The sequence below is a fragment of the Phragmites australis genome, chromosome 7 (genome assembly GCF_958298935.1).
Source record: "Phragmites australis chromosome 7, lpPhrAust1.1, whole genome shotgun sequence".
Classification (NCBI taxonomy): Eukaryota; Viridiplantae; Streptophyta; class Magnoliopsida; order Poales; family Poaceae; genus Phragmites; species Phragmites australis.
The window spans coordinates 385,271-398,841 of NC_084927.1; the positions used below are offsets into that span (position 1 = coordinate 385,271).

Consider the following 13,571-nt stretch of genomic DNA (forward strand, 5'->3'; position numbering starts at 1 on the left):
TCTTATACCAAGAGGTACGCCGGCGTCTTGGAGTCTTAGTGACTCGTCGGCAACTTATTGACCCTCTGACTTGGTGTGGAGCGGTGGCAAGACATGTGTACGGGGACGCAGAGACCCTTGCTTTGGTGGCTCAAGCTCCGAAGTGATCACGGCGGCAAGGGACCAGAAGAGAGGCTAGTGGTGAGACCTTGCCTTGGTGGCTTGGTGGCTCATTCGGATTGAGGTCTTTTCTTTGTGACTTGGTGGCTCAAAGGCCGTGACCGGGTGTCGACCGGGAGCATATCCTTTGTGGAGCTCCAACATGAACTAGAGGTGTCATTCATGCCATCGATACCTCGGGATAAACATCCTTGTGCTGAGTTAGCTCTCTCTACCTTGTTTACGTTTCCTCATTTATATTCTTGCAATTTAACTTCTTAGATAGGTTGCAAGCTCTTTGATCGGTAGAATAGATATACTAGATAAACCTATAGCACATTTAGATAAAAATCGATATAAGTTTATCTTGTGTTATTTTTGGAGCCGAATAAATTCTAAGTGTCCTAATTCACCTCCCACTCTTAGGACATCACCGATCTCTTCAATTGGTATCAGAGCTAGGGTTCATATCTAGCTCTTTAATTTGTGTTAGAGCTTCACACCTTTCACAACGTTTCGCCAATTCAAGTGATATTTGAGCCTTAGTCTCATTGTGATCGGTTAGGCTTTAACGCCTAGTGAGTTGTAACGTCCGAAGTTAGGATGGATTCCTATAGTGCTCCATTTTAGGCACAAATTTCTCGTGTTGTAAAATTCTTATGACTTATTATTTACAGGCTAAATGTTTAGATATTTGGAGAGTCACCGAGGAAGGGATGAGACAATACATCACCAATAAGGAGAGGCAATTAGATGCATTGGCAAAGAGTATTATTTTATCATCTATATATGTTGATGCATTTAATCATGTTTATTTTCTCATCAATGAACATGATATTTGGTCTAGTCTCATTGAAATACATGAAGACATAAATGATGTGCGCAATGAGAAATATCATGTGCTTGTTACTAAGCTCAATAGCATCAAGCAACTACATCATGAAAGTGCTAATGATATATACTCACGTTTGAATATTCTTGTCAATGATAATAATGGGCTAGATTTGACGTCAATTGAAGATGATCAAGTGGTGAGAAGAATACTTCAAGCTCTTCTTCCAAAGTACAAGTTAATAGTCTCCATCATCTACGACAATAATAACATTAAGAAGATGACTCCAAGTCAAGTGCTCAGCAAAATCACCGCCCATGAGATGACCATGAACATGGGGGATGGAAGAGTCTTCCTCATCCTACGTAAAGAACCTTGCACTCATAAGCAAGCAAGCTCAACACCAACACATAAAGATAAGGATGAGAAGACAAGAGCAAGAGTTAAGCTCAAGCGAAGATGATGATGATGAAGATGAAGAGAGTAACAAGGATGGTCAAAGCACATCAAGTGATAAAAGATTGATCCCAAAATAGCCAAACTTATGTCACAAGTGGAGAAGAAAATCAAGATGATTAATGTCAAGATCGATCATCCAATCTCCTTGAAAGATTTGGTCAAAACAATTGATCATATCAAGCAAGAGAAAAAGGACCAAAAATAAAATAGAGACAAGGGGAAGAGCCAAAACAATCATAAGCATAGGAAGATGGGTGAGCGATGATGAAGAGTCAAGCTCAAGTGATGAAAATCTCACCATCCTCCCCTCCAAGAGAAGCTCTTCCTCAAGGTTATTATCACACAAGTCATCACGCAAGACATCTCACAAGTGCCTTATGGTCAAAGATATGAAAAGCGATATAAGTGATAATGAATCCGATGAGGATTCACCCTCCTATAATGAGCTTCTTCATTTGATCAATGAGCAACAAATGGCTCTTAAGAAACAATCTAAAAAACTTAAGAAATTCAATACACTTAATGATATTCATACTACTTTTGTTTCTAATTATGAACAGTTATTGGGCAAGTTTAATTTACTAAATAAGGAGCATGAAGAGCTTAAGGCTAAATTTGAGTGCAATGAATCTCAAACTAAGATCCCTTTGAAGCAATCTACCACACTCTTTAATTTCAAGCATAAGGTAGATGCTTTTGCTTTTTGTACCGATTTATTTGATTTATCTAGCTCACCCTATTGCAATGAGATTTATGTTGAGAATGTTGTTGTGAAATAATCTAATGAACTCATTGTACAAGAGAATGATGAGCACAAGTAAGAAGTTGAGAAGCTAAAGAAGGACTTGGCAAGATTAAAGGGCAAAAAACATATCCAACCTCCTCAAGATAACCGTGCTATCATAGTAGAGAAGCTTGTGGAGGGATCAACTGTGACATGCTTTAAATGCCATCAAGAATGTCACAAGTCCTTCCAATGCAAGCTAGTAAAGAAGGAGACTAAGGAGAAAAAGAAGATAACGAACCTCTCCAACAAGATCTCCAACCTCTACACCAAGCCCAACTACAAGAACAAGATCAAGAGCAACCACTACAAGCTCAAGAAGAAGGATAATGGAAAGGTGTGAGATCATGTGATGAAAAATTGGTTTGATTGATGAAATTGGTAGAGCAAAGTGATTTAGCATAATAATATTTGGTTGATGTTCATGAGTTGCTAAGATATGATTGGATAGCATAGTTGGTTTGATGTGCTATCATTAGTTGGGTATGCTTATGTTAGCGTATTGGTTTTGCTTGGAGTTTGTGTGGTGTTGTGTGAATTGATCTTAAGTCAAGTCGGGAAGGACTTGTGCTCGTACTCGATTGTTGTTTGATTCATGTGCAGGTGTTGCTCGAAGGCGAACGTGGTCGATGACGGATCGACGAACTAAGTTCAAGGATGAACTGAGGTTCGGCGACTAGGTTCAGGAGGAACTGAGGTCGTGGTGATCGAGGATGTCATGCGGGACGTTCGAGCTGAGAGAACAACACATATGGAGACAAGATTTCACGATAGATGCGGGAGGCGATTCGATCTTGAGAGGACGTGAAGACAAATTCTTGTTCGAGTCGGAGCAAGCACGAGGGAGTTGTGTGGTGGCTGGACTTGAGATAAGAGTTAGTGTTGGAGACGAACTCTGAGTTGGTTACGTATATCCACGTGTGCATGGGAGATGTGCATGCATGATTACGTAAGAGTTGTTGGCTAATTAGCTTAATTAGAGGAAGTTGTTTGTCCTCTTGTGATTAGAGGAGGATAGAGACTAGATTGAATACGACAGGGAGTTGTAGTTCGATTCGATCACGTTTGTGCGTGTGGCTACCCTAGACAAAGGCAAATTGTATATAGCTTCTTGATTTGGTCATCAAATTCTCTTCCTTTGTCAACAATCTAAAAAAGGGCTACAAATACATATTGAAATCAAGGGAAAACATTAGAGCACATGGGAGAGAGCTTCACAAATCATGATACAATAAAATGATATCAACTATAGGAATACCACTTGTAGAAATACAATTCAAGGATATGGTACCAATTTAAATAAAAGCACATGGATCACAATTCATGAAGCTCACATAATATGATTTAAACTCCCTCTATATGTGTGAACACATATGGTGAGAAATAAACATATGCACAACTGAACAATATGTCAAGATAGGAAGTTTAAGGCATATTATGCATAGAGGTAGCTTAGATGAACAAAAGATTTGACAACTATACTAATTGAAGCTTTTAAGCATTGCATACATCTGAGGACTTGTAGATTGCTCCATGAGACAACATTGTATACCTCCAGGGAGTTATAGATTGCTCCATGAGACTACAAAAGATACAACTTACAACACATGTTAGTCTCAAAATCACAATATATATGATATACTCCACTAGATGTGTGCATACAAGTGTTGAATACTTGTTGAACATATGCATTTATTATTGATAACAATGGGGATTTAGACTATAGATTGGATCATGACACATAAAAGATACCAAATATAAAACTAGTGTCATGTAAGGGACCTACAACTAATAAACCATGTGTATTGCTAATGGGTTAGAGATAAACACAAGCAACCTACCATATGAAAACCTATACTAGACATTGCAATAAATTAAAATGAGCATATGCAATCCTAGACAAGGCAAATAAGCTAGAAGCAAAACAAAATCCATAAACAAGAATCTAGCTACACTTACCTCTTTTATCTTTGGATAGGGATTTGAGTATATAATAATCATGATCTTCATTGAAGAGTCAAATATTGTATACTTGGCTTTTTTGTTTGAATCTTCATTTCATCTTGTGAGCTAAGTTTCTAAATCCCCTCGCATAGGGGAAGAGGGGTCGGCTGAGAGAGAAGTGAGAGAGAGGGAGAGAGGGCGAGAGACAGAGAGAAGGGAGAGAGAGGGAGAGCTGCGGTGCCGGCAAAGGTAAAGGATGGAGCGGTGTAGCGCCGGTGACGGAGGAAGAAGCCGACGGCGGAGACAGGTATGTGGCTCGGTGTGCTAGGGTCAGGGTTTGGGGCTCGACCCAGTTTAGAGAGAGAGAGAAGGAAAGGGAGAGAGGGGAGGGGGCTCACCAGCGGAGGAGGCGGCTCGGTGGTCGGTGCCGGAGGGGATGGGCCGAGGCGGCGGCCGAGCTGCCATAACCATATCATTTCTTGTTGGCTCTTCTTTCCCAATCCAGCCATAACCATACCAGTCCTCCCAAATATCCACACCACTCTACGGGTTGAGTAATTGCAGTCTGCCTGCGGCCACTATGGATCTGGTGGTGGGTGCTTCCGAGTCCACCGTGAAATCTCTCCTGGGCAAGCTAGGCAGCCTTCTCGCCCAGGAGTACACTCTGATCAGGGGCGTCGCCGGCGACCTGCAGTACATCAACGATGAGCTGACCAGCATGCAGTCCTTCCTCCGCGACCTCGGTGCCGCCGGGGATGGCCGCGGCCACGGGCACGACCACCGGATGAAGGACTGGATGAAGCAGATCCGCGACCTCACCTACGACATTGAGGACTGCGTGGATGACTCGGGCCACCGCATCCGCGGCTTGCCGAGCGACATGTGCTGCTACTTCCTCGTCAACAGCGTCTACGAGGTCCTGACGTGGTGGCCTCGCCGCGACATTGCAACCAAAATCTCCAACCTCAAGATGCGGGCGCAGCAGATCGGCGAGCGACGCCACAGGTATGGCGTCGACAACCCCAAATCCGGCGACAGTAGCATCAGTGGCGTGGCAGCTGATGGTGCTACTGGATTTAATGCTGCCGAAAATCAGGACTCGAGCCTTGAGCTTGTCACCATGAAGACCCCCGTGGGAGTGGACAAGGACATGGAAGAACTCGAGAAGTGGGTGACGGGAGAGGCGACTACCGGCGTGCTGTCCATTGTTGGGTTCGGAGGCGTGGGGAAGACCACCATCGCCACCGCCTTGCATGACAAGTTCCGGGATCAGTTTGACCACCGTGCGGTGGTGACGGTGTCTCAGAGCTCCGACATCGAGGCCATCTTGAGTAGCATACTAAGTCAAGTCAAGCCACAGAGCAACGATCAGGAGCAGCGTGGCAGCTCGCCGAAGAAGAGTCTGGCAGCGGCCATGCGAGGGGCACTGGATCACGTTACCCGCACCTCAAACGAAACGAAAGACAACACCAAGCTGGATCAACTCAAAGAAGACCTCCAGAGCCACTTGAAGAAACACAGGTACCTACCGTACACCGAAACCTTTCTCCAATCTTTTTTCCGACATCACACTCAGCAGAAATTTTCGAGATTTCAGTCGAATTTTCAGCTGGACTCCAAGATATACTTTTGACAAGAGAACTGTTGAAATAATATTGAGCGCTGCTTGTTCAGTTTCCTAGTTTCCACTTTCGAGACTAGTTTTCAGTCTTCAGTTTATTCAGGTTCAGTTAGTTTTTAATCCTAGCTTAGGTTTGTTAGCCGGTGAGCAAAGGACGCGGGGTTTTCGAGATTTCAGTAGAATTTCAACTTACTCCAAGATATATGTGGGTAGGGGGCTCGTCATCACCCCCGACCTCCACGTCTATTGGCTCCGTTAGTCTAAGCTTAAGGGCCATCATGCTTATGACCTCTTCGGAACCCTTTGGCTCTGGAGTGATCCAGAGGTCCAAGTCTTCGAGGTCCTCCAGACCTCCGGAGGCCCAAGCCTTCGGGGTCCTCCAGACCCTCAGAGGCTGCTGACTGTCAGAGGCCGCGTAGCCCAGAGGCCTAGGGAGAGGGTGAGGGACCCACCGGTCACGTGATATCTGTCACGATGTAACCATCATTTAATGCCGGTCAAGTGGTGGCCGCTTGATATGTTGGATAGTGCGGCATCGTAATAGACAACCAACGACATAGCCACTTGCCGAGATAACCGCTGCCACTGGTCGTAACAATGTTTTACGGGCCTGACCTTATGCTCTGGTTGTATAGTAGAAAGCTTGTATCTCTACCAATCTCATAAGAGCATATTTGTACATTTACACTCTAAATATTGGTATAAATACTGACCATTGACCACCAAGCTAAAGGACAATAGATTTTCTGAGAACTCTATGTACTCTTTCCTCTCCATTTCTTCTTCAAGCTTGAGCCACTCTTATGAGTTGGTTTTTGCCGCATCTTGTTCGTTGAAGATATTTTCTTTCACCAACAGCTGGCACCATTCGTGGGGAGCGTATAAGCATTAGGAGAGGTATGATGCTATCAAAGAAGATCACCCAGGCGACAACCTGAGCAGCTAGCTCCACGGCCACACCAACGCGAAAATCTGCACGGCAACTGCGGCCAAGCACACGCTACAACGACGCCAACACCCTAACCGGGGGCGATGATGAGTCCACGTTCGGGCGGAACGAAGGCGCCACGGTCATCGCCAGCGCGGCCACGGTTCTAACTACGGCTGATGCTGCGAACCCTGCCGGTTCGGAGGCCCTGCAGCAGCAGCATGGCGATAACATTGTGGCACCTCAAGGGGCTATGACAATTTCTAGCTCCACGGCCGTAGCTGTACAGGCCGTCGCCACTAACCAGCAAGCACATATGGCGGCCCTACAGGCTGCGCATCAGTCCACGGTCATAACTGGGGTCACCCTCGGGTCGGCCAACATCGTAGGGCTCCCGATTCTATGGGCCACCAAGGGCGGCACCGGTACCCCTCACCATCCCCGGGCGCCACCCCCGGACACTCTGCACTCGGCCGAGCCCCAGGCCCGACGGGACCTGCAGGCCATGCCCTTTCCAGATGGATTCTGGACCCCCAAACTCCCTAAATCGATGGGCGATTGGAACCCGGAGGAGTTTGTTCGCTCGTATGCCCTCGCCATCGAGGCCAACGGAGGCGGGCATGCCACAATGGCCAAGTGTTTTCCCCTCGCCTTGGAAGGGGTAGCCCTCTGATGGTTCTGGGTGCTAGAGCCGGGGACCATGTACGTCTGGTCCCAGCTCCGGGACGTCTTCTACAACAATTTCTAGGGGATCTTCGTCGAGCCTGTAATCTCTGGCAGCCTGTTCGTCGTTAGGCAACAGCCGGGCGAAACTCTCCAAGATTATTTCTGGAGATTTGCCCAGACTAAAGCCCAGATAAAGGGAATGTCGGAGTCATCAGTCATCGACACGGCGATCCAGGGCCTGGCCTCCAGACCACTCTTCGATCGGCTGCACCGGCACCCTGTGCACTCGGTAAATGCTCTCATGTGTAAGTTCGAAGAATACGCTTGCGCGGGGGAGGAGCGGCTCCGCGGTGACACCTCGGTTGTCGTCACAGAGCCCTTCGCCGAACCTGCGAGGCCAACCTCAAAAGCCGAGTCCTCTCGGGCCCCGCCCTCTAACCTCGTAAAAAGGGGCTCCAACGAGGCCGAAGGCTCTGGATGGCGCAGGCCCCAGCAATGCCAGAGGTAAGGCATCCACAACATCTACCGCGTACCAGGGATTCTGAACCAGCCCCGGACCAGGGGACGCGGTTGGGACCACTCTGGGGTTCCCCCCGAGCGGCAACGCACCCCCGTCCGGCCACCCCGAAGAGGGGTTCTGATGCATCCTACACGGGCCCAGACGTGGCCATAACACTGAAGACTGCTGGACCCTCGTAACCTTCCGAGGGGAGTACCTCGAGAGGCAGGCGGCGCGTGCGGTTGAGGATAGGGTCCCCGGCGACGAGTGACCCGGAGGTCGCAGGCCCACCGCAGGTCGTCAGGTTGATCACGTAGCCCTACAGAATTCTCTAAAGGGATCGGTGACGTTCTAAGATGGGGGTGAATTAGGACACTTAGAAACTAAAGGCTCCAAAAACTTCAAAAGATAACCTATATCAATTTCTATTTAAATGTGCTTTAGGTTTATCTAGTGTATCTACTCTACCGCTCAAGAGGATTGCAACCTACTCTAGCAAGGTAAATTACAAGTATATAAATGCGGAAGCGTAAATAAGGTAGAGAGATAAACTTGGCACAAGGGATTTTTATCCCGTGGTATTGATGGCATTAATGTCACCCCTAGTCCACGTTGGAGCTTCATCAAGGATATGCTCCCGGTCGTTAAATCTTTTCTGGTCACGACTCTTGAGCCTCAAGTCTCAAAGACAATGCCTCAACCCGAATGAGCCACCAAGCTACAAAGGCAAGGTCTCACCACTAGCCTCTCTCCCGGTCATTTGTCGCCGTCTTCACTTCGGAGCTTGAGCCACCAAGGCAAGGGTATCCGCGTCCCCGTGTACGTGTCTTGCCGCCGCTCCACACCAAATCGGAGGGTCAACAAGGTGCCGACGAGTCATCAAGACTCCAAGGCGCCAGCGTAGCTCTCAGTACACAGCTATGATCACTCCTTGATCCCTTCTCTAGGCAGCAATCATCTAGCAACACTCTCTCTAGGCTTATAAGCATTAATCACTCTTTAACTGTGTGCTTAATCGCTTTGGATGATCACTTAAGCACTTTGGTGGTTTGGATGTCTTCTCAAATGTATCTGGTCTTCTCTAGACAGCCACACCTTCAAATAACTGAGTGGTGGGGTATTTATAGTTTCAAACCTGCCAACTAGTCGTTTTCCTAATGTCTCAGAAAATCTGTTAAGACCGGATGATCCGGTGACAATAGTAGTACTAACATCGGATCATCCAGTGAGTATTTCCTCAGAAACTAGCCGTTGGAACTCCACTCCAAACCTCTGTGAACATCGAACACTCCGGTGTATGCTCATCTCTATCATCGGACTATTCGATGAGTACACTTGAGTCATCCGAGCCTTTTGCAGCCTCTCTGTGTAAATTACTCCGGCGTGTTCATCCGGTGCACATAGCATCCATCACTGAACCATCTGGTGCCTTGAATTCCCTTCTTCAGCACCTGGCACCTTCTCTGTACAAAATACTCTGGTGTATATCTTCTGCTGAGCATCGGACCTTCCGGTGAGATCAACTTCATTTGCCCGAAAATAAAACACTCCGGTGTGTTGTGCAGTGCAGAGCACCAGACTATCTAGTGAGGTGTTCTTCCTTCTCACTGCCTTTGAGCAAATACACTCTGGTGCAATACTCCGGTGTGAACAACTCAAGCACCGGACCTTCCGGTGGGTTGAACCAATTTCTTCATTGGCATTGTTCATTGTCCGGTGTGTGCAAACACCAGAATACCGGACCATCCAGTGAGGCAAATCTTCTTGGAACTTCTCCAATTCAGTCAATCTTTGTCCCGGCTGCAGTGATTTCTTCATGTATTACATCCATGAGACCTACTAACATATATTCTTGACAAACATGTTAGTCCCATTGACTATATTATCATTAATCACCAAAATCACCATCATGACCTAATAGACCATCATGACCTAATAGGATCATTTTCGCTACACCTTCCTCCGCCGTCTCCGCCGCCTCCGTTGAAGCACATCAACGACGAAGACCAGGCCAGACAGGTGATTCTAGCCATAATGGGAGAGGGGGACCTCTGGCGGCTCCTCTAAGAGGTAGCGGCGAGACTACGTTCGCGGGGTCAACCATGTCGGGGCGACCAGCCTCCACCACCAGACCCCGGGATGGGCCTTCGAAGACGAAGCTTTCATCGTAGGTGAAGCCTTCGATAGGCCTTCGGAGGTTAGCCGAAGACCAGTTCGCGATGCCACGCAAAAATAGACCGAAGATGAGCCGAAGGATCCATCTACGTAAGACCTTCAGGAGCCCGAGCGAAGGGGTGGTGTTCGCTGGAATCTAAGGATGGTGAAGGGTACAATTGTAAATATGCCATGTACTTAGGATTGTACCAAATTAGCTTCGAATATGTCGGGAATGTGGTAGTTAAAGGGGTAATGTTGTAAATTGTAATAGGGAGTGGTTGAGTACGGGCTATAAATAGACCGGCACTGTAACTGAAAAGATAGGTGACATTAATTATTGTGCACAGTTTCCCGCTAAGTGTGTGTTGTCTACCAGGCCTTTGGATCTCACTGAAGAACCGAAGGCCCACTCCAGTGTTCGGTTACGTTAGTTTCCAACAACTGGATGCTTGTTTCTTGGCGGTTTTCGATCTTTTTCGATAACCAAACTAGGCAGGCCGCCAGTTCTGGTTGAACCGGTGGTTCAATCTAACTTTTTTACTATGTTTTTTTCGATAATGAAAATTTTATTGACTCTTATTGTTACATCAAGAAAATACAACTGCATAATTCATAAGAGTTCACCCATGACCTTTGCATAACTAAGATGCACACATCCACATCGGTTAATTAAAAGGAAAACGAACACAAAACTGCAAACACAATGGGCAGACTATCTAGCTAAATTAGATATAGAGCACCGCGTTACAGTAATGCTGCTGACTCATCTTTTGTTCCCATTCATTAACTGTGTTTTCCCTGCAGTTACTTGGTTTTAATTGACGACGTGTGGTCTACAACGACATGGGGAAAGATCCGAAACTTATTTCCCCAATCAGCTCAGGACATGAAAAAGGGCAGAATAATAGTTACAACACGGTTCCCAGCTGTTGCTACGGCATGTCAGAGAGAATCAGGTGATTTAAGCCATAAAGTTCGTGCTCTAACAGGCGACAAACCTAAAGAGTTATTTAAACAAGCCTTCACTGAATCCAAGGGTAGCGAAGATGTCAAGATCCTGTTTGAGGTGGAGGAATTGCAAAGGAATTCAAAAGAAATTTCAGAGGGAGCAGTTCAATCACCGCAAGGATCTAGTACATCACAAACAGTTCAATTACCACAAGAACTGTTGAATATGTGCGGGGGGCTACCATTGGTCCTTGTTACCATGGCTGGACATGTGGCCTGCAGCACCAACAAATCGTTCAAGGAATGGATAGACCTCTGCAAAACTCTGCTCCCAGATTCAAACAAGGATCGTGGGGAAGATCTCACCCAGGAGGAAGCGGGCAGGATCATTAGTCACTGCTTCAACGACATGCCTCCTGAGATCAAGACTTGCTCGCTGTATTTGAGCATCTTTCCCAAGGGTCACCAGATTAGCAGGAAGCGTTTGACAAGGCGATGGATAGCTGAAGGTTTTGTCAGTGAGAAGCAAGGACTGAGTGTGGAGGACGTTGCAGAGACGTATTTCAATCACCTCATCAGGAGGAAGATCATACGGCCAGTGCAGCACAGCAGCAACGGGAAGGTGAAGACCTGTGTAGTTCACGACATGATCCTTGAGCACATTGTAACCAAGGCAAACGAAGAAAACTTCATCAGTGTGGTTGGTGGCCACTGGCTCATGCATCAACCTAGCAGCAAGGTTCGTCGGCTGTCCCTCCAGGTGAGCGATTCCAAACGTGCCAAGGACACGGAGGGGATGAACCTGTCTCATGTCCGATCGTTGACCGTGTTTGAGAACTTGAACCAACTGCAGTCCGGTTTGTTCAAGTTTGGCATTGTACAGGTCCTGGATCTTGAAGGTTGCAAGGGTTTCAAGCAGCAGCACATTAAGGAGATATGTGGCATGGTCCTTCTCAAGTATCTGAGCCTCCGAGGAACGGACACTAAACTGCTTCCAAAAAAGATTGGAAAGCTTGACAAGCTAGAGACTTTGGATGTAAGGGAGACGGATATTGTCGAGCTGCCTACAACCGTATGCGATCTTGAACGGCTGGTTAACATACTTGGTGGCCATAAAAAAACACACAAGGCACTGAAGCTTCCAGAAGAGTTGGTGAAGAAGAAGAAGATGACGGCCCTGCGCATACTGTCTGGTATTGAGATCGTTGCGGGATCAGTGGACCTTCATCATTTGATCGAGCTGAGGAAGCTCGCCATTTACAAGGTCAGTCTCACTGAGGATGAGGACCTCAAAGAACTAAGCTCCTCTATCGAGTACCTCTCTGGCTACTCTCTGCACACCCTCGTAATTGATGACGAGTCATCTAGGTTTCTCAAATTGCTGCGTGAGATGTCTTCACCACCAAAATTCCTTGTTGCCCTTGAGCTGTCCGGCAAGATCGTCAAGCTCCCCGATTGGATAGCACAGCTTGATGCTCTCAACAAGTTGACCCTTTCGGTAACAGCTCTCCGAACGGACAACTTGAGGCTCCTAAGCAATCTCAGGGCATTGTTTTCTCTCACCTTTACACTTGCTGCAGGAAAACAGGGTCCAGAAACTCTGGCCATTCTTGCGCAAAACAAGTTGTGCTCCGATGGGGAGATAATAGTACCAGCTGGTGGATTTGAGAGTCTTAAGCTTCTTCGCTTCTCTGCTCCACTCTTGCCATTGCTGAGTTTCTCAGAAAATGCCATGCCGAAACTTGAAAGTATTGAGCTCCGGTTCAACATGTTAGAAGGCATTTTTGGCACAGAAAACATTGCAGAACTCAAAGAGGTGTGTTTGAGGTTAAACGACGAAGACGGTGAAGTCATGGCCAAGAAGATAGTAGACGAGATGAAGAGTGCAGCGAAGAGGATTGGTACCAAGAGGCCCAGAATAACCCTTGATCACTGAATCATTAAAGTTACTGCAAAACTTTATGTTTTCTCAGTCCCTTTTTTTTAGATTGTGTGTTTCCTTAATTAGTCCTTGCAAGCTGCAGATGATCCGACTGTCACTTGTTTTCCTTTAAGAATTTTAAAAATAAGTTACTGTGTTTAGCTCCATAAATTACTCGTTTTATATCTTAGTGTTTGTCTACATTTGTCTGTGATTTTAGCCTTTCTTACGATTAATGCATGTGGGGCATGAAACACTGTACGATTGTGTTATTTTACATCAGTGAGTATACTTGCCCAGTTCATGCTTCTTGATTCTATCTGTTTCTGTGTCAGAGCGTGATAGAAGTGGCTGACAGTCAGCGGCCGAGCTAAAAATTTCGACAGCCTGGGCAAATTTTATGCTGTAGTCATACTATCACTCAGAACCTTATGAACAATAATAATTTATTACTAAAAATGCTCTAATTTATTAAGCAACATCCAAACATTAAGATTTCAAAAGAAGTTACAAGTAACAATGATTGCCTCGCTTCAAAAGCTTCATCTACCCGCTGATAAATTTTCAACCATAGTACCTACCATACCTTCAAATGAACTGTATAAATAAAAAAGATTATTATTTAGGGGGGCGTTTGGCTGAGAGAAACGGAAACATTTCTCGGGTGTTTCTGC

At 46.3% G+C, this 13,571-nt stretch overlaps 1 protein-coding gene across 1 annotated transcript; it reads left to right on the forward strand.

Annotated features, from left to right (window-relative positions):
- The first annotated feature begins 4,324 nt into the window (after nucleotides 1-4,324).
- Nucleotides 4,325-13,190, forward strand: LOC133923799 (disease resistance protein Pik-2-like). Its single transcript, XM_062369058.1, has 2 exons — nucleotides 4,325-5,678; nucleotides 10,833-13,190. The coding sequence occupies exons 1-2, from the start codon at nucleotides 4,738-4,740 to the stop codon at nucleotides 12,910-12,912; spliced, it is 3,021 nt and encodes a 1,006-aa protein (XP_062225042.1). The 5' UTR covers nucleotides 4,325-4,737; the 3' UTR covers nucleotides 12,913-13,190.
- Nucleotides 13,191-13,571: the final 381 nt, after the last annotated feature.

What these genes read in the sequence shown, in the direction of transcription:
- LOC133923799 (XM_062369058.1), top strand. Translation starts at nt 4,738, where the DNA reads ATGGATCTGGTGGTGGGTGCTTCCGAGTCCACCGTGAAATCTCTCCTG. An exon ending in AGCCACTTGAAGAAACACAG is followed by an intron (nt 5,679 to 10,832) that starts GTACCTACCGTA and finishes TTTTCCCTGCAG; the next exon opens with TTACTTGGTTTTAATTGACG.